At 47.0% G+C, this 21,498-nt stretch overlaps 2 protein-coding genes across 2 annotated transcripts in view; both read right to left on the bottom strand.

The window, feature by feature from the left end:
• Positions 1–7,519: 7,519 nt before the first annotated feature.
• Positions 7,520–16,295, bottom strand: LOC115175361 (biotinidase). Its single transcript, XM_029734579.1, has 7 exons — positions 15,717–16,295; positions 15,317–15,466; positions 11,250–11,395; positions 10,762–10,939; positions 9,420–9,722; positions 8,916–9,182; positions 7,520–7,849 (listed from the first exon to the last, which is right to left on the bottom strand). The coding sequence occupies exons 1-7, from the start codon at positions 15,960–15,962 to the stop codon at positions 7,583–7,585; spliced, it is 1,557 nt and encodes a 518-aa protein (XP_029590439.1). The 5' UTR covers positions 15,963–16,295; the 3' UTR covers positions 7,520–7,582.
• Positions 16,296–19,411: 3,116 nt separating this feature from the next.
• Positions 19,412–21,498, bottom strand: part of LOC115175360 (SH3 domain-binding protein 5) — a gene marked incomplete in the record, with an annotated part of 19,751 nt that continues 17,664 nt past the window's right edge. Inside the window, 4 exon segments of the mRNA XM_029734578.1 lie at positions 19,412–19,731; positions 20,480–20,794; positions 20,883–21,096; positions 21,177–21,219. Coding sequence (XP_029590438.1) covers positions 19,607–19,731; positions 20,480–20,794; positions 20,883–21,096; positions 21,177–21,219 — 697 coding nt within the window.

Genomic DNA, 21,498 nt, shown 5'->3' with positions numbered 1-21,498 from the left:
CATCCTCAATTCCACGCTGCCCGCCTCAACCCCTGGTCTCCATGGCAACTCTTCCTGCTTCTCACCGGGTCACCATGGCATTCCTTCAATATGTCAATCACTATTCCAACCACCAAATAAAAGGAGTGGTCTTTGAGTCCCCTCCCCCTTTGAGGCCTAACCACGCCTCCTACTCTGCTTCGTCCCACGTTGACCATAACAAGGTGAACCACTCTGATTCTGAGATGACCTGAAGACACTACTTTGGCTATACCTTCTCTTCATTGGCGGGATTTTAAGACTACTCTGAACCACTCACTCCACCACAAGGAGAGGTTTAATACTAAAGGAAAACCTGGACTGGACTATACTGGGTGTCAATAGAGGGTAGCTCCAGTCCTCTAGGATTGGTCCCTGCTACCAAACCTCTGCCCTATGACAATGAGAGGGCTGTGGCTGTATGTATGGAGAGAGCAGAGGGACAATCCTAGCCACAGGGACCAACAGAATCTACAGCTCTACTTCCTCCTTTGTATCTCCAGGTCTCTTCCTTTAGGGGGTTTATTCTAGCCTGGGAACCTGTCTGTTTATTCTAGCCTGGGAACCAGTCTGGTTCTAAGTTAGCCTGGGTACCAGTCTGGTTCTAGGGTAGCCTGGGTACCAGTCTGTTTATTCTAGCCTGGGTACCAGTCTGGTTCTAGGGTAGCCTGGGTACCAGTCTGGTTCTAGGGTAGCCTGGGTACCAGTCTGGTTCTAGGTTAGCCTGGGTACCAGTCTGGTTCTAGGGTAGCCTGGGTAACAGTCTGTTTATTCTAGCCTGGGTACCAGTCTGGTTCTAGGTTAGCCTGGGAACCAGTCTGTTTATTCTAGCCTGGGTAACAGTCTGGTTCAAGGTTAGTCTGGGTGCCAGTATGGTTCTAGGGTAGTCTGGGTGCCAGTCTGGTTCTAGGGTAGTCTGGGTGCCAGTATGGTTCTAGGGTAGTCTGGGTGCCAGTCTGGTTCTAGGGTAGTCTGTGTGCCAGTATGGTTCTAGGGTAGCCTGGGTGCCAGTCTGGTTCTAGGGTAGCCTGGGTACCAGTCTGTTTATTCTAGCCCGGGTACCAGTCTGGTTCTAGGGTAGCCTGGGTAACAGTCTGGTTCTAGGGTAGCCTGGGTACCAGTCTGTTTATTCTAGCCTGGGTACCAGTCTGTTTATTCTAGCCTGGGTAACAGTCTGGTTCTAGGGTAGCCCGGGTACCAGTCTGTTTATTCTAGCCTGGGTACCAGTCTGTTTATTCTAGCCTGGGTAACAGTCTGGTTCTAGGGTAGCCCGGGTACCAGTCTGTTTATTCTAGCCTGGGTAACAGTCTGGTTCTAGGGTAGCCTGGGTACCAGTCTGTTTATTCTAGCCTGGGTAACAGTCTGGTTCTAGGGTAGCCCGGGTACCAGTCTGTTTATTCTAGCCTGGGTACCAGTCTGGTTCTAGGGTAGCCTGGGTAACAGTCTGGTTCTAGGGTAGCCTGGGTACCAGTCTGTTTATTCTAGCCTGGGTACCAGTCTGTTTATTCTAGCCTGGGTACCAGTCTGGTTCTAGGGTAGCCTGGGTAACAGTCTGGTTCTAGGGTAGCCTGGGTAACAGTCTGGTTCTAGGGTAGCCTGGGTAACAGTCTGGTTCTAGGGTAGCCTGGGTAACAGTCTGGTTCTAGGGTAGCCTGGGTACCAGTCTGGTTCTAGGGTAGCCTGGGTACCAGTCTGGTTCTAGGGTAGCCTGGGTACCAGTCTGGTTCTAGGGTAGCCTGGGTACCAGTCTGGTTCTAGGGTAGCCTGGGTACCAGTCTGGTTCTAGGGTAGCCTGGGTACCAGTCTGGTTCTAGGGTAGCCTGGGTACCAGTCTGGTTCTAGGGTAGCCTGGGTACTCATGTGTAAAACTGTTTAGCATGACAGGACTGGCAAGGAGTGGAATGATAGCTAAACAGTCTGGTACCCAGACTAGTTTTATTCTAGTTGAGTTCATCTATTATAATGGACAAACACAGAGATCACCTCCTAATGTTGAGTCAATACTGAACCGATTCACCGAGTCATTGATTCCTCCAGGAGAGTTATAATACTAGTTACTACTGTCTGATACATGGAATTGATTCCTCCAGGAGAGTAATAATTAAGCAATAAGGCCTGAGGCGGTGTGGTATATGGCCAATATACCACGGCTAAGGGCTGTTCTTAGGCACGACGCAAAGCTGAGACAGGAAGTGTGTGTGAAACGTAGCCTTTTTCAGGTGAGAGAAGTCTAAAGGCAGACTTAATATGGTGCAATGTTCTTAATAATGACATATGAAATAATGATTGTTTCTTTTGAAATGCCAGAGTCGTTCTCCAGACTGGTAAGAATAGATTTTGTGCATTACATAAGGAATAGGAGGTGCATCCCAATAATCTCTAATTAAGTGTGCACTTGTTCACTTCCCTTCATTGATTTGAAAGGAAATGACTGGCACATAGCCCATGTCTACACCAAATCCAATGCTTTTCAATTTTTGTAGTAGTGCACACTTTGGGAGGAAGTAGAGATTATTAGGGACGGCAGGTAGCCTAGTGGTTAGAGTGTAGGGACGGCAGGTAGCCTAGTGGTTAGAGTGTAGGGACGGCAGGTAGCCTAGTGGTTAGAGTGTAGGGACGGCAGGTAGCCTAGTGGTTAGAGTGTAGGGGCGGCAGGTAGCCTAGTGGTTAGAGTGTAGGGACGGCAGGTAGCCTGGTGGTTAGAGTGTAGGGACGGCAGGTAGCCTAGTGGTTAGAGTGTAGGGGCGGCAGGTAGCCTAGTGGTTAGAGTGTAGGGACGGCAGGTAGCCTAGTGGGTAGAGTGTAGGGACGGCAGGTAGCCTAGTGGTTAGAGTGTAGGGGGGCAGGTAGTCTAGTGGTTAGAGTGTAGGGGCGGCAGGTAGCCTAGTGGTTAGAGTGTAGGGACGGCAGGTAGCCTAGTGGTTAGAGTGTAGGGGCGGCAGGTAGCCTAGTGGTTAGAGTGTAGGGACGGCAGGTAGCCTAGTGGTTAGATGGTAGGGACGGCAGGTAGCCTAGTGGTTAGAGTGTAGGGACGGCAGGTAGCCTAGTGGTTAGAGTGTAGGGGAGGCAGGTAGCCTAGTGGTTAGAGTGTAGGGACGGCAGGTAGCCTAGTGGTTAGAGTGTAGGGACGGCAGGTAGCCTAGTGGTTAGAGTGTAGGGACGGCAGGTAGCCTAGTGGTTAGAGTGTAGGGACGGCAGGTAGCCTAGTGGTTAGAGTGTAGGGACGGCAGGTAGCCTAGTGGTTAGAGTGTAGGGACGGCAGGTAGCCTAGTGGTTAGAGTGTAGGGACGGCAGGTAGCCTAGTGGTTAGAGTGTAGGGGCGGCAGGTAGCCTAGTGGTTAGAGTGTAGGGACGGCAGGTAGCCTGGTGGTTAGAGTGTAGGGACGGCAGGTAGCCTGGTGGTTAGAGTGTAGGGGCGGCAGGTAGCCTAGTGGTTAGAGTGTAGGGACGGCAGGTAGCCTAGTGGGTAGAGTGTAGGGACGGCAGGTAGCCTAGTGGTTAGAGTGTAGGGGGGCAGGTAGTCTAGTGGTTAGAGTGTAGGGGCGGCAGGTAGCCTAGTGGTTAGAGTGTAGGGACGGCAGGTAGCCTAGTGGTTAGAGTGTAGGGGCGGCAGGTAGCCTAGTGGTTAGAGTGTAGGGACGGCAGGTAGCCTAGTGGTTAGATGGTAGGGACGGCAGGTAGCCTAGTGGTTAGAGTGTAGGGACGGCAGGTAGCCTAGTGGTTAGAGTGTAGGGGAGGCAGGTAGCCTAGTGGTTAGAGTGTAGGGACGGCAGGTAGCCTAGTGGTTAGAGTGTAGGGACGGCAGGTAGCCTAGTGGTTAGAGTGTAGGGACGGCAGGTAGCCTAGTGGTTAGAGTGTAGGGACGGCAGGTAGCCTAGTGGTTAGAGTGTAGGGACGGCAGGTAGCCTAGTGGTTAGAGTGTAGGGACGGCAGGTAGCCTAGTGGTTAGAGTGTAGGGACGGCAGGTAGCCTAGTGGTTAGAGTGTAGGGGCGGCAGGTAGCCTAGTGGTTAGAGTGTGGGGACGGCAGGTAGCCTAGTGGTTAGAGTGTAGGGACGGCAGGTAGCCTAGTGGTTAGAGTGTAGGGACGGCAGGTAGCCTAGTGGTTAGAGTGTAGGGACGGCAGGTAGCCTAGTGGTTAGAGTGTAGGGACGGCAGGTAGCCTAGTGGTTAGAGTGTAGGGGCGGCAGGTAGCCTAGTGGTTAGAGTGTAGGGGAGGCAGGTAGCCTAGTGGTTAGAGTGTAGGGACGGCAGGTAGCCTAGTGGTTAGAGTGTAGGGACGGCAGGTAGCCTAGTGGTTAGAGCGTAGGGACGGCAGGTAGCCTAGTGGTTAGAGTGTAGGGACGGCAGGTAGCCTAGTGGTTAGAGTGTAGGGACGGCAGGTAGCCTAGTGGTTAGAGTGTAGGGACGGCAGGTAGCCTAGTGGTTAGAGTGTAGGGACGGCAGGTAGCCTAGTGGTTAGAGTGTAGGGACGGCAGGTAGCCTAGTGGTTAGAGTGTAGGGACGGCAGGTAGCCTAGTGGTTAGAGTGTAGGGGAGGCAGGTAGCCTAGTGGTTAGAGTGTAGGGACGGCAGGTAGCCTAGTGGTTAGAGTGTAGGGGCGGCAGGTAGCCTAGTGGTTAGAGTGTAGAGATGGCAGGTAGCCTAGTGGTTAGAGCGTTGGACTAGTAACCGAAAGGTTGCTAGATCAAATCCCAGAGCTGACAAGGTAAAAATGTCATTATGCCCCTGAACAAGGCAGTTAACCCACTGTTGCTAGGTTATCATTGTAAATAAGAATTTGTTCTTAACTGATTTGCCTAGTTAAATAAAGGTAAAATAAATACAATTAGGACTCACCCAGGGTGTCGTATAATGCACTCTATAGGGAATATGGTATCATGATGTATTCCACTAGGGAAGTGGTTCCCAAACATTCAACCTCCAGCTGTGTACCCCCTCTAGCACCAGGGTCAGCACGCTCTCAAATATTGTTTTTTTTACATCATTGTAAGCCTGCCACACACACACTACATTTATTAAACATAAGAATGAGTGTGAGTTTTTGTCGCAACCCGGCTCGTGGGAAGTGACAAGCTGTTATAGGACCAGGGCACAAATAATAATCAATAATTCTGCTCCTTATTTAGTCATCTTACATAGAAAACCTTATTTGTTCATCTAAAATTGTGAATATTTCACCACAGGTTAATGAGAAGGGTGTGCTTGAAAGGATGCACATAACTCTGCAATGTTGGGTTGTATTGGAGAGAGTCAGTCTTAAATCATTTTCCACACACAGTCTGTGCCTGTATTTAGTTTTCATGCTAGTGAGGGCCGAGAATCCACTCTCACATAGGTACGTGGTTGCAAAGGGCATCAGTGTCTTAACAGCGGGATTTGCCAAGGCAGGATTGAGCACAGACCAATCCAGAAATCTGGCAGTGACTTCTGATTTAAATTACATTTTCACAGAACCGCTTGTTGCAATTTCGATGAGGCTCTCTTGTTCAGATATCGGTAAGTGGACTGGAGGCAGGGCCTGAAAGGGATAACGAATCCAGTTGTTTGTGTCATCCGTTTTGGGAAAGTACCTGCATAATTGTGCACCCAGCTCACTCAGGTGCTTCGCTATATCACATTCGACATTGTCCGTAAGCTTGAGTTCATTTGCACACAAAAAAATCATACAATGATGGAAAGACCTGTGTGTTGTCTTTGTTAATGCAGACAGAGAAGAGCTCCAACTTCTTACATCATAGCCTCAATTTGGTCCCGCACATTGAATATAGTTGTGGAGAGTCCTTGTAATCCTAGATTCAGATCATTCAGGTGAGAAAAAACATCACCCAGATAGGCCAGTCGTGTGAGAAACTCGTCATCATGCAAGCGGTCAGACAACTGAAAATGATGGTCAGTAAAGAAAACATTAAGCTCGTCTAACATTTTTTTTTAAAGTGTCAATATTTTGCCCCTTGATAACCAGCGCACTTCTGTATGTTGTGAAAGCGTTACATGGCCGCTGCCCATATCATTGCATAGTGCAAAAAAGACAAGAGTTCAGGGGCCTTGCTTTAACAAAGTTAACCATTTTCACTGTAGTGTCCAAAACGTCTTTCAAGCTGTCAGGCATTCCTTTAGCAGCAAGAGCCTCTCGGTGGATGCTGCAGTGGACCCAAGTGTCGGGAGCAACTGCTTGCACGCGCATTACCACTCCACTATGTCTCCCTGTCATGGCTTTTGCGCCATCAGTACAGATACCAACATGAGCAGCAGCTATGTTTGGCTACACACGGACCGTTAGCGAAATTCCCGCGAGAGAGTAACGGTTAATGTGATTGGATGTTAATTATTTGACCTGTATTTGACTTGTTGTTATTTCGCTGAACACTAGATGGTTTAATTTTATTTTTGGCAGTGAAACGAGGATACTCGGGTGAGAAAATACCTCACCCAGATGTATAGCCCCGTTGGAAAATATAAACGTACTGTTTGAAAAAAGTAACAAAAATTATTTTTTGGGGTTGAATCATATTTTTATTTGGCGTACCCCTGACGGCATTGCAGAATAGGGTGTCATGGAAACAGTTCAGAAACAGGATGGAAAACAAAAGAGAACATTTATTTACTGAGGTAGAAAATCACTTTATGGGACCACACAATCATTTAACCCAAACACACACCCTCTCTCTCTCTCACTCACTCACTCAGTCACTCACTCTCCCTGGCTGCGGTCCCAACACCTGGACACACCCTATCCCCTCAGCCCTCAAATTAAGTGGACACTTCTGATGACGTATCATGACGTCTGACGAGTTTACACTTGAGGGAGGAAGGAATGATTTTTAAATGGACCACCCTTGGCTGGAAATTTGTCACTCGTTCATCCCGCAATGATTGTATTTTCAGCCACCGGTAGCTTGTGGGTGCTTTATATGCGCTTCAGTCAATTATGAGTTCATGTCTACTTAGATGAACTATATAATTATTAATATACACCTACTGTATGATAGCTAGCAAGTGAATTGGCTGGAACTTCTGAAGAAATTTTTTTTGTTTCTACAATTTCCAAAAGATAACCAAACAAAAACCTATTTACTTTTTACCAGACGTGTTTGTGCCGTCATGTGCATTAGTAGCACAATTTCTAATTTATTTGCATTCGTTTTTACTTACACTTGTATGTTGACTTCTCCATTGATGTTGTTTTTAAGTTTTCGCTGACTTTTGTTAGCAGATGTACAATCGTCGTGAATTGAATTATGGGGAGTTTCAGGCCCGGGAGTGAACATAATTGTACACTCGCTAAGCCGACTAAAAACGAGGGCTGAAGGGCTTACGTTGCTAACTTCCCTTGCTCGGCTAATCATTTGGACCGCCCGCCAAGATGGCGACGGGGATTTCCCCAAGGGCATAAGGCGAGGGTAAGTGGACGAGGGTGTATCTTTTAAGTGTTTAGACTGCAGCCTCTCTCTCACTTTCTCCCTCTCTCTCTCTCTCACTCTCTCTCTCTCTCTCTCTCTCTCTCTCTCACTCACTCACTCACTCACTCACTCACTCACTCACTCACACACACACACACACACCTTAGTCCTGGTCGTACACCCTGCCGTAGAGACATGCGGTCACTAGTCCGACGGTCATCCCTGAGTGTTCCATGGCCACTCGACCATCTGCGGTCGTCTTGACCTGGTCAGGTTGTTCTAGAACCATGCCGCTACCTAGCAATGACGGGTAAACGTGACGGGTTCCGAACTTCCCCTCCAATAGGAAGTCAACTCTCGACTCTGCCTCCTCCACTTCCTGTCCACAGGAGCTGACCTCCGACCCCAAGCAGCGGACCAACGCGCACACCTGGAGGGGGAGGGGTTAATCCTTAATACCATGCATGAACTGTTGTACTACTGCAAGAGGCTTAACTATTGGAAGATCACAGCTGGACATGAGGTAAAACTCAAGCTTAGGAACTGGTAAACTGTATACTGAGTAGAGCTGGTATACTGTATACTGAGTAGAACTGGTAGACTGAGTAGAACTGGTAGACTGTATACTGAGTAGAACTGGTAGACTGTAGACTGAGTAGAACTGGTAGAATGTATACTGAGTAGAACTGGTAGACTGTATACTGAGTAGAACTGGTAGGCTGAGTAGAACTGGTAGACTGTATACTGAGTAGAACTGGTAGACTGTAGACTGAGTAGAACTGGTAGGCTGAGTAGAACTGGTAGACTGTAGACTGAGTAGAACTGGTAGAATGTATACTGAGTAGAACTGGTAGACTGTATACTGAGTAGAACTGGTAGACTGTATACTGAGTAGAACTGGTAGACTGTAGACTGAGTAGAACTGGTAGAATGTAGACTGAGTAGAACTGGTAGACTGTATACTGAGTAGAACTGGTAGACTGTATACTGAGTAGAACTGGTAGACTGTAGACTGAGTAGAACTGGTAGACTGAGTAGAACTGGTAGACTGAGTAGAACTTGTAGACTGTATACTGAGTAGAACTGGTAGACTGAGTAGAACTGGTAGACTGAGTAGAACTGGTAGACTGTATACTGAGTAGAACTGGTAGACTGAGTAGAACTGGTAGACTGAGTAGAACTGGTAGACTGAGTAGAACTTGTATACTGAGTAGAACTGGTAGACTGAGTAGAACTGGTAGACTGAGTAGAACTGGTAGACTGTATACTGAGTAGAACTGGTAGACTGAGTAGAACTGGTAAACTGTATACTGAGTAGAACTGGTAGACTGTATACTGAGTAGAACTGGTAGACTGTATACTTGCAAGTGAAACATAATAATGAGAAACCAGAAGTTGAATACTAACAAATGCTGCAAGTTAACACAGTGCAGGAGTCCTCCAAGCAGTTCCAAATGGAAGTTGTATTGTGAGTAAATATAAACGTTGGTCCCTACCTGTACATTGTAGCGTCCGTTAACCGTGTGTGTGCCAGAAAACGCTCCTAGAGCATAGAGCTCCGTATTGTCCCCCTGTGGGGAGCGTCGGTACTGCAGGCGGCAGCAGAAAGGACCGTCACACACAGTCAGCTGGCCCTCTGAACCACTCAGCAGGAGGAAGGAGAAGGGATCATACATCATAGAGGAGGTGAAGGGTAAGGGGGATGAGGGAGAGAAGGTAGGAGGAGAGGTAGAGAGAGAATCCTCCTGGCAGTGTTGTCTGTCCTGTAGACAGAACCCAGAGTTGCCCTCCCTCTGTCCAGACAGAGGCTTAGGTGACCTGGTATAAGCTTCCACTGCCTCTCCTCCCGTCTCCCCCTCTCCTCTTGCAGTCTCTCTTCCTGCCTCCCCCTCTCCTCTTGCAGTCTCTCCTCCTGCCTCCCCCTCTCCTCCTGCCTTCCCCTCTCCTCCTGCAGTCTCTCCTCCTGCCTCCCCCTCTCCTCCTGCAGTCTCTCCTCCTGCCTCCCCCTCTCCTCCTGCCTGCCCCTTGGCCCTCTTCTCTGTTCCTAGCCAGGCAGTGTCCAGTACAGGTATCCTCAGCACCAGCAGCCTCCCCTCCTCTGGCTGCCCAGCCCTGGCATGGTGGTAGATGGCAGTACCAGGGGTGAAGATGCCACTTCCTGTCATACCCAGGCTGTCTGCCCTGATATTAGCCGCCAGCAGAGTGGTGTTGGCTCCCAGACTGAAGGCTCTCTGGAACTGAACGGCTGACAGCAGAGGAAGCTGGTTCATCCAAGCTGTGGGGTAGACCATCTGTCTGATACCCTGAGGAGAAATATAAAGACAGAAACATTAACACAGACTGTTAACAACAACATTTGGATGCATAATGAAACATTGTGGAAAAAAGGTGTGCGTGTGTTTGTATAATAATAATTTGATGAGAGCTTATATTTGTCCTATTACACACATATACCAGTGTGTATTAATATGCATGTGTGAATTGTAAATGTTTTTTTTATATTTTTTAACATATCGTACTCTCCCTGAGAGACCCGCGGGTCAGTCAGGGTCTGCCATCGACAACAGCGATGCAGGAGGAATTAGGGTTAAGTATCTTGCTCAAGGGCAACTCGACCGATTATTTTTTTAAACCTTTTGGTTACTGGCCCAACGCTCTAGCCACAAGGCTTCCTGTCGCCCTCTGAGCTTCCTGTACATACATGCTCCAGTAATCTGACGGTAGCCCACAAGGCTTTCTGTCGCCCTCTGAGCTTCCTGTACATACCTGCTCCAGTAATCTGACGGTAGCCACAAGGCTTTCTGTCGCCCTCTGAGCTTCCTGTACATACCTGCTCCAGTAATCTGACGGTAGCCACAAGGCTTTCTGTCGCCCTCTGAGCTTCCTGTACATACCTGCTCCAGTAATCTGACGGTAGCCACAAGGCTTTCTGTCGCCCTCTGAGCTTCCTGTACATACCTGCTCCAGTAATCTGACGGTAGCCACAAGGCTTTCTGTCGCCCTCTGAGCTTCCTGTACATACCGGCTCCAGTAATCTGACGGTAGCCACAAGGCTTTCTGTCGCCCTCTGAGCTTCCTGTACATACCTGCTCCAGTAATCTGACGGTAGCCACAAGGATTTCTGTCGCCCTCTGAGCTTCCTGTACATACCTGCTCCAGTAATCTGACGGTAGCCACAAGGCTTCCTGTCGCCCTCTGAGCTTCCTGTACATACCTGCTCCAGTAATCTGACGGTAGCCACAAGGCTTCCTGTCGCCCTCTGAGCTTCCTGTACATACCTGCTTCAGTAATCTGACGGTAGCCACAAGGCTTCCTGTCGCCCTCTGAGCTTCCTGTACATACCTGCTCCAGTAATCTGATGGTAGGGTCATGGAACAGGATGTCGAAGCAGGTAAACACTCCAAACCGTCCGGCGAACGGCGTGTCAAAGGTCACCACCTCTAGTCTGGGCGGGGCATCGAAGGCGTTTTCAAAGTACAGGTTGTGTTTGTGATAGCGTGCCGCCAGGGAACCATCTGACCTGCAGTGAATGGGAGAACAAACTGTATTTTTCATCTATATAACTCAACTCAATGTGTAAAAAATAATGAAATTATTATTAAACATACTGCACATACAGAGAATGGTTGATGGTGGGGGCGCGCTTTGAATGATCGCCTCTTAGCAATATAGCAAGTCACTCCTGTATATAAACGCAATATAATGTAAGTCCCCTATTCCAAGAGCACCTCTGGAGGTTGTGGAAAACCTGAAACTCCCTGTCCACCTTTTATTCTCTAGCAGCTCATGAACGGCGTGTTGAAAACAGAAACAACACAGGTACTACCAACCTGAAAACTACATCAGTGTTGAACTGCCAGTGCCCATCAGGGGGGCAGGTGGGGTGAGAGGTCTGACGGCAGGGCTGGAGGTCAGCCATGTTGGCCACCAGGTAAAGACTGTGACGTCGAGCCATGCAGCTCAACCTCTGGAGGACCTGAGAGAGAACAGGACAGAATACACATTTGACAATATTTGATCCCCCAAAAATATACCAAAAGACAAACACAGTGTACAAAACATTAGGAACACCTGCTCTTTCCATGACAGACTGACCAGGTGAATCCAGGTGAAAGCAATGACTCCGTTATTGATGTCACTTGTTAAATCCACTTCAATCAGTGTAGATGAAGGGGAGGAGACGGGTTAAACAAGGATTTTTAAGCCTTGAGACAATTGAGACATGGATTGTGTGTGTGTGTCATTCAGAATGTGAACGGGCAAGACAAAATATGTAAGTCCCTTTGAATGGGATATCGTAGGTGCCAGGCACACCAGTTTGTGTCAAGAACTGCAATGCTGCTGGGTTTTTCATGCTCAAAAGTTTCCCGTGTGTATCAAGAATGGTCCACCACCCGAAGGACATCCAGCCAACTTGACACAACAGTGGGAAGCATTGGAGTCAACATGGACCAGCATCCCTGTGGAACGCTTTAGACACCTTGTAGAATCCATGCCGCAACGAATTGCAACTCAATATTAGGAAGGTGTTCTTAATGTTTTGTACACTCAGTGTAAGTCTGTGTGTGTGTGTCTGTATGTACCCAGGTCTGGCTTTATTGGCGGGCCTTAGTGGGCCTGGCCCACCCTACCGCACCTCCTAGTCCGTCCAAATAAAATATTTATCATTTATTTGAGACACGCGCCCGGCAGAAAGACGCATCAATCTCAAATAAAGCATCCAAGTGAGTGAAACAGCACCCCTCTGTTTCAGTATGTGTAGACATGTATCTGATGCTGTCTGGACAGTGAAACAGCACCCCTCTGTCTCAGTATGTGTAGACCATGTATCTGATGCTGTCTGGACAGTGAAACAGCACCTCTCTGTCTCAGTATGTGTAGACCATGTATCTGATGCTGTCTGGACAGTGAAACAGCACCTCTCTGTTTCAGTATGTGTAGACCATGTATCTGATGCTGTCTGGACAGTGAAACACCACCTCTCTGTCTCAGTATGTGTAGACCATGTATCTGATGCTGTCTGGACAGTGAAACAGCACCTCTCTGTCTCAGTATGTGTAGACCATGTATCTGATGCTGTCTGGACAGTGAAACAGCACCTCTCTGTCTCAGTATGTGTAGACCATGTATCTGATGCTGTCTGGACAGTGAAACAGCACCCCTCTGTCTCAGTATGTGTAGACCATGTATCTGATGCTGTCTGGACAGTGAAACAGCACCTCTCTGTCTCAGTATGTGTAGACCATGTATCTGATGCTGTCTGGACAGTGAAACAGCACCTCTCTGTCTCAGTATGTGTAGACCATGTATCTGATGCTGTCTGGTCAGTGAAACAGCACCTCTCTGTCTCAGTATGTGTAGACCATGTATCTGATGCTGTCTGGACCAAAAGAGTATGACATGTCATATTATTTCTGTCCAGACAGCATTAGATACATGGGCAACATATTGTAAGACAGAGGGGCGCTGTTTCGCTCACTTGGATGCCTTCTCCAGTGAGAGAGTTTCAGCAGAGACAAAAATCTGTCCAGAATAAATCCAATACGTTTCAATGGGCTTAATATGCAATCCTAAACTTGTCGCCTGCCTTCCTGCCTTTGGGACAAAGACTCACATTTTTAGGGCAGAGACATGAGCATTTTGTCATTTTCTACAGATCTCTGGTTTCAGCCTCTTGTGAATTGGAAAGGAAAGTTGGCGGGTGCACAATGCACTGTTAGGATGCTGGATTCTCCTAAAGTAAATTGATGTTTTGCCTAAAATTATAGACTATAATTCTTCCTGTCTAAATAATATCATTCAAAATACTTCACCAGGGAGCATGACTTAGCCACAGGATCATTAGCTTATATTAAAATAGCTGTGGATTGTTTTAAATCAGTAGCGTGTAGTCCGATGCCTATTGGGAAGCCAGCAGTTTGAGCAGAGTGCGTGGCAACAGGTCTAAATGATTGGCTGTCAGTGAAAAGCTTCCAAAATATGTGTGAAGATAACGTGTCTTGAGTATCATTTAAAATGTTGAGACAAGAATGCATCGTTCAGCTCCCCAGAATGCATCGTTCAGCTCTCCAGAATGCATCGTTCAGCTCTCCAGAATGCATCGTTCAGCTCCCCAGAATGCATCGTTCAGCTCTCCAGAATGCATCGTTCAGCTCTCCAGAATGCATCGTTCACCTCTCCAGAATGCATCGTTCACCTCTCCAGAATGCATCGTTCAGCTCCCCAGAATGCATCGTTCACCTCTCCAGAATGCATCGTTCAGCCCCCAGAATGCATCGTTCAGCTCTCCAGAATGCATCGTTCACCTCTCCAGAATGCTGTCTCCAGCCAATTCATTGCTTTGTTAATTGTTTAACCTTTGATTGTTTATTTTTGATCAATTCCCCATTACATATGTCACCTGTAGGCCTAGTAAATGTACTGTAAATCCCCCATCATTTGGTTACATTAATGTCTGTTAATGCATGTAGTAATCTGAGGAGGCTGGTGGGAGGAGCTATAGAAGTTTGGGCTAAGATTGGCTGGAATAGAATAAATGAAACATATAGAAACCACATGTTTGACTCCGTTCCATCTGTTCCATTCCAGCCATTACAATGAGCCCATCCTCCTATAGCTCTGCCCACCAGCCTCCACTGGTATTATTTACAGTAATTTACATTTCTCATTGTTTGCAGAGTTCACAACCTGTTACACTTGTGAGAAACAGGTTTTGGTTTATTTCGTAACCATTGCGAGTTTTGTAAAAAAAAAAAAAAAAAAAGATTGTCTTTTGTTTGGAGTGTTCCATGTCAGCAATGAGCATGTCTGGTTTCTCTCTCCATGATAACGTTGAGGGAGCGCACGTGCCTGGCCTGCTGCCTGCAAAAATAGGAAAGTGCCCATTTGTGGATGTCTGATTTCTGATTGTCTTAACTCCCCACGTCCACCACTAATAAACTGAGCTTCTCAGTCATTTCTTATTCACCTCGCACAAAGTATCTTTTAAAAAAAATATCCATCGCGAATGATAGCTCCTCAGTATTTGAAACATCTTTTCAAAACTCCCGGCCTCGATAATCACCAAGTCTCGGTGTTAATGAACAAAATATCATGATCTGATGATTCAATATATCCAGTGGAAAGTCATTAAAAAAAAACAGCTGTCTTTTCTGAGGTCACTGGCGCGGGAAACTGTGAGGGTCTAGAATAGGCTAGTTGATATAATGTTGCATGTTCACTAGCACAGCTTCCGGTCAACACAGAGGATTTGATACAATGTTACACTTCACTAGCAATAGCTCAAGTCAAGACCGATAGTAGAGAGATGAATGGCGGAGTAGAGAGATGAATGTGATTGAAAGAACCTGAATTTTCATCAGGATATTTTCTACTGTTATTTGTCAGCTTTTGACCTATGTATTTTACTTGGTTGACTATGGAACTTCTAGGTTTACAATAGGCTATCTTTGAGTTCTATGCACTAATTTCTTTAACTGCCAATAGATCAGTGTATCAATGTGTCCATACGACTGAGGCTGGTATTCTTTCCTTAGTTGAATTTTAACTTATAGATTTTTATTATTTTACTTCAGATTTTTATGAATAACCACGTGACAATGATTCTGAGAAATTAAAAAAGTTATTATTGAAATTAAAGTGTTCAACGAAAATGCGCATATAAATATAATCATAACTGGCACAAAGATCGGTAGAAATGGTCGGATAAATTGTAAGCTTCCCCCAAACTTGAAACTCAAGAGCTGCCTATTGCCTTTTACTATAACACCGTTTAAAAAACAATTGTGAACGTGCGTGCGCTTGCACACACAGGAGGTCCCCTGAAAGAAACGTACCCGCCTATAGAAATGAAAGGCCCGGTCCAACTGATTCATTCTGGACCCGGCCCTGTACATACCTCAGTGTGAGTGTGTCTGTCTGTCTGTGTACAGGGGTTCCAGTCCTCAGACTGTGGGTCGGGGATGGTCTCTAGGTAAGCAGAGATGGACAGGCGACTGAAGTTAAACCCCTGGAGACCATCCTCTGGAAATACTATGATCTGACCCCCCTGAAAGAGAGAGAATTAGGGAAACGGGTGAGACTCGAAAGGGAGAAGAGAGCTTTATAAAGCTAACTCCAGCCCTTAAAGCAAGATTAATGTGTATCCTTCCTGTCAAAGACAAGTGTAACCCAGTCCTGAAGAGTTTATCGGCAGGGTGTGCAGGCTTTAGTTCCAGCCCTGCACTAACACATCTGGTTCTGTTAATTGAAAGAGGAGACCTTCTACCAGTCTCCCCCCCCCCCCAAATGTAGCCAACCTGTTCCGCCGCTCGCGCGGCCTGCTCCTCGTACACATCCAAGTTGCTCATCATGTGTTTGAGCGCCGCGGCCCGGGACAGAGGTACGTGCGGCTCCGGGTTCAGAATAACCTGATGCTCGTATACCGCAGCCACGTAGGATTGTCCGGGAGTCCCCTCTGTCCTGTCCCCAGCCCGAGTTAACGTTACGGGGAACCGACAGAGAACAGCCACCGCCGCCACGGTCTGGAGGACACGGAGGGCCATGGCTGACTGACCAGAGCCCGGGATAGATGGGGAACTTCGGTATTCTGATAGGGAGGACCGGTCAGTACGAGTTCAATGGTCACTCAGTCCAAAGTTCTCAACACCAGTTAAACAAATAAAACCGCGAGTTTGTTTGTAATTCTGACCTGCTTCACAATTACAAAGTGAGTTTCACAAAAGTATAGCTGTTGATAGAATGGATGCAATATTAACACGTCGTTGTTACATTGTAACTAGCTACTGTAGCTATATGTAATACATGTTTGTTGTTGTTTCTACTGCCCTCTCTTCTTTAAGGTTTTATGGCAGACTATTGGTGTGTCGCCGGCTCCTACTTACTGTGCGGGGTATTGACTACTGGTTGGTTGAAAAGTGCATCTGACATCGTTCCAGCCTTCGGTGATTGGCTGTTGGCTTGTCTGAGGGCGTGTTCTTCTGTGTGAGCCCATGCAGTGCTGCGGCATGACCGCTAGGCGGCAGCAGCTCACTGTAAATATACACTAGCCAAATATATTTTTGTTTTATCCAGTGTTTTTTGATACTAGTTGTTGCCCCAACAGAAAAGTAGAGGTTTTTTTTTCGTACACCTTATGATATGCAACAACAACAAACAAAAAACTCCAGCAGCACTCTATTCTTCTTGTCACAATTAGTTTATGGATCAAACCAAGGTTTCTGTCAACAGACAACCAGATAGATCATCATGGTTAAGTAACGTTGGTGCAAGATGCATTGAAGACATTGAAGAGATTAGAATACTATTTACACTGGAAGGTGCATCCTCAATAACACGGTGGTTCGGGACGGATAGAGAATCATGACCTGGAGGAATGTGGAGGGAAGGACATCCTTCATCAATTTCAAGTCAAAGGGCAGTATTATTATTTTTATTTTAATCTAGTCTGTGGTAAGGTCATGTAATTTGTAATTGATTACATTTGTAGACTTTACTATGTCTTCCTGTTTAAGAAATAACAAAATGATGTTTGACAGACGAAATTAGGCTATAGGCTGCTATATTCATAGATTTTGTTGGTCATGCACTCTTTCAATAGTTTACCTCTTTGACAGTGAAGGGCTGTTAAGTTAAAACCAAGACTCGAATTGAGGGGGTGTGAGAGGGTATGACATAGGGTTACCTTTTATTAACCCTCTAGAGTCTAAGCCAGGGGGGATGGAATTATTTCATCAAAATGTGATGGTTGAAGGGCAGCTCTTGGGGAACTGCGGGGGGGGGGGGGGGGGGGGGGGGGGGGGGGGGGTTGAAGGGCTGGTGGCCTGGCCGGTTGGGAGCTTGGGCCGGTGGCTGATAGGTCGTTGGATCGGGTTCCCGTTTCTTGACCTTGTGGGAGATCTGTCGACGCGTCGTTGAGCACAGCGTTGCCCCTGGTTGCTTCTGTGTATCGCTCTGGATGGGAGTCTGTTGGATGACTGAATGTGACGTAGATGTTGAGTGCCTTCACTGCAAATAGATTGTATTTTTTAATATTCAATATAAAAATCTATAAACCTATATATAAATGAGAAAGAAAAACAGTCACATCTACAGTGGTTCTTCCTTTAGAAGTTGCGTCATGCTGCAGCACAGCTTGCAGGATGCTGCGGTGTTTATTTATTTATTTTATGTAACCTTTATTTAACTAGGCAAGTCAGTGAGCACTGCCCCGTAGAACTCACATCTGTAGCCATGAAGTGCTTTGAAAGGCTGGTCATGGCTCACATCAACAGCATCCTCCCATGACACCCTAGACCCACTCCAACTTGCATACCGCCCCAATAGATCCACAGATGACGCAATCTCAATCTCACTCCACACTCCCCTTTCTCACCTGGACAAAAGGAACACCTATGTGAGAATGCTGTTCATTGTGTTCAACAACAATCTCAATCTCACTCCACACTGCCCTGCTACAGAAATAAAGGAAGAAGATCAAAGCCGAGCCCCAAGCCTCAAACTCCATTTGTGGGGAGCAATTTCTCGCCAGGGACCAGGCCCATATTTGATTTTTGATGGTAGGTTTAGCTATTTACAAAGCAAATGGTTACATCAAATATTGTAGCCTACACCTCACGGACTGCAATGTGTTCCACAATAATTCACTGTTGCCTCCTTATTCAGGTATCATGGCTCGAGAGTTCTTTGAGGAAGAAATCATCAAGAGATGTACTGGACCCTATGTCAGAGACAGTGGTGTAAAGTACTTAAGTAAAAATACTTTAAAGTTCTAAGTCGTTTTATTGGGTATCTGTACTACCAACTTTTACTTTTACTTCACTACATTCCTAAAGAAAATAATGTACTTTTTACTACCTGACACCCAAAAGTACTCGTTACATTTTGACAGGAAAATGGTCCAATTCACACACTTATCAAGAAAACATTCCTTAAAATTGGCTCATTGACCCCCCCCCCCCTCCTCTCCCCTGTAACTATTCCCCAGGTCGTTGCTGTAAATGAGAACGTGTTCTCAGTCAACTTACCTGGTAAAACAAGGGTTAATAAAAATAGCTCAGGACTAGGCCTTTTTCCCTCCCTATCCTCACTGGACTCTCGTTCATTCATTTTCTTCTTCACATCAGCAAAGAAGGACTCCGTGATTCAGAAACCCTATATCGAGGGGCTATCAGTCTTTCACACTGTGGTAAATAAAGCCAGTTTGTTATTTCGAATTGTTTCTATCTGTTTTTAGAGGGAGAGAAACCAAAATCAGCTCTAACTCCCCCTTGTGCTAGTGTGGTGCAATGACAGAATGATGCAATTTACCACAATCTGCCACCATCTACCACAAACGGTTCCGGCATAAACTTGGAACTTTTAATTGAGGAACCACACATGCTGTGGGGATCAGGGGTTGCTCATTGGTCCAGGGTTCAGTGATGTCACAGTGTGTCTGTCCTTCTGTTGTCCCCTCTGGGGAATCCTCGCTGAGACCACATTAACCTCTGCCTCATATCCCCGCTGAGACCACATTAACCTCTGCCTCACATCCCCGCTGAGACCACAAGTCAACAGTCACATCTCTCTCCAGGGTTATTCCAACAATTAACAATAGTGGAAACACCCTCCAATTTACACAATCCATTGTTTTTAAGTCCATGACAGGATGTGTTCAAGTGCACCCTTGTGTGTGGAGAATCAGGATGCAGCCATAGCGATGTCTCCCCCACAATCCCCAGGTATCCATCATGTTGACTTCCCCTTCCAGATTCCTCCCGATCACTTCTGGACAAGATCCAAAATGGCGCCCTATTTCCACCAGTGGAGGCTGGTGGGCAGAGCTATAGGAGGACGGGCTCATTGTATTGGCTGGAATGGAATGGAACGGAACGGTATCAAACATATAGAAACCACATGTTTGACTCCGTTCCATCTGTTCCATTCCAGCCAATACAATGAGCCCGTCCTCCTATAGCTCTGCCCACCAGCCTCCACTGATTTCCCCTATTCATTATTTCCTATGTATGGAATAGGGGCCGATTTCAGATTTGCCTCTGGAGTGAACAAAAACACGTAAGTCCATAGAAAGCCTCATAGTTCAGAGTTCAGAGTTCAGGTTTAAAGGTCATGAGTCAATGGTACAAAGTGAGAGGTGAAGCCTTCTGTCCGTTATTCGTTGTTGGTCAGGAGGATGATGGGAACGGGGCTATGGGGTCGTCTTAGGGTCATCTTTGGGGTCGTCCTTCCCAGGATGCAGTGGGTGCGTTATGGTCAGGGTCATCTTACTCAGACCCGGCTCCAACTTCTGCTCTGCCCCCTCTGCTCTGTCCCCTACGCACACACACACGCGCGCACGTACACACGCACGCACACACACGTACACACACACACGCACGCACGCACGCACACACACATGCACACACACACACACACGCACGCACACACACGCATGCAACCACACACACGCACACACACAAAGCAGGGTAAAGGGTGAAAAAGCTTGTTTTATAAAATGCAATCCTTTAAATACACTGAACAAAAATATAAACGCAACATGTAAAGTGTTGGTCCCATGTTTCAAGAGCTGAAGCTTATTTCTCTCAAGTGTTGTGCTTAAATTTGTTTACATCCCTGTTAGTGAGCATTTCTCCTTTGCCAAGATAATCCATTCACCTGACAGGTGTGCATATCAAGAAGCTGATTAAACAGAATGATCATTACACAGGTGCACCTTGTGCTGGTGACAATAAAAGGCCACTCTAAAATGTGCAGTTTTGTCACACAACACAATGCCACAGATGTCTCAAGTTTTGAGGGAGTGTGCAATTGGCATGCTGACTGCAGGAATATCCACCAGGGCTGTTGTCAGATAATTTAATGTTAATTTCTCTACCATAAGTCTATTGAGCATGTTTGGGATGCTCTGGATCGAAGTGTACGACAGCGTGTTCCAGTTCCCACCAATATAGTAACATCTTTGAAATTGTTGCATTTTGTGTTTATATTTTTGTTCAGTAAAGTAACCCAATAATCCAAACAATAATCACATTTATAGACAGTCACTGGAACACACACACACCTCTCTCTTGGTCGCAGTCTGGGTCTGGGGAGGAGGACCCACTGCACTGGGAACGGGGGCCGAGGTGAGGACAGTCATGCCCAGAACCACACCTCGACTCTGGGCTTAGCCAGCCGCCAGTACTGGGTCCCTCCATGGTACTGGGACAGGACGAGGAGAGGAGAGAGGGGGCAGAGGAGAGGTAGGCAGAGGGGGTGAAGAAGGAGGAGGAGGAGGGATGAGGGGAGGAGGAGGTCATGACGAGGGGAGTGGAAGTGGAGTGTGATTCTCTCTCTTCCTCTGATCCTCCTTCTTCATCAAACGTCACAGACACCACTGGAAAACATACACACACATTAAAACACAAACACAGATATACACATTAAAACGTGTGTGTGTGTATGTATGTGTGTGTGTCACTCACTGGACAGTCCGTCTGACTCCATCTTGAAGTTGGTAATGTCATCATGGCCTCCCTCCCCCTCAGCCCCCACGCCTCTCTCTCTGGTTCCCATGGTGGAGCATCGCCGGGCGTGGATCTCCTCGGAGATGGTCTCTAGGTTACGCAGCGCTGTGCGGTAGTCTGCCTTGGCAACGGTCCGTTTTGCCTGATGCTCGTCTACGCAACGTTTTAGTTGCTGAGAAAGAGAAGAAAGTAGGGGTGTTACACACACAAACAAGCTACTGTCTATTCGGAAACAATGAACACTGTACATACCTCCAGTTTTAGGTAGTATTTAGCCTTCAGTTCAAAATATGGCCTGTAGGTGGAGAGAGGGGCAGGAGAGAGAGAGAGAGAGAGAGAGAGGGCAGGAGAGAGAGAGAGAGAGAGAGAGGGTGGGCAGGAGAGAGAGAGAGAAAGAGAGAGAGGGCAGGAGATAGAGAGAGAGAGAGTGAGAGAGAGGGTGGGCAGGAGAGAGAGAGAGAGTGGCAGGAGAGAGAGAGAGAGAGAGAGAGTGAGAGAGAGGGTGGGCAGGAGAGAGAGAGGGGCAAGGAGAGAGAGAGAGGGGCAAGGAGAGAGAGAGGGGCAGGAGAAAGAG

This window comes from Salmo trutta, chromosome 36, assembly GCF_901001165.1.
Source record: "Salmo trutta chromosome 36, fSalTru1.1, whole genome shotgun sequence".
Classification (NCBI taxonomy): Eukaryota; Metazoa; Chordata; class Actinopteri; order Salmoniformes; family Salmonidae; genus Salmo; species Salmo trutta.
The sequence above is the reverse complement of the archived record's forward strand: the minus strand, read 5'-3'. Positions and strand labels throughout refer to the sequence as shown.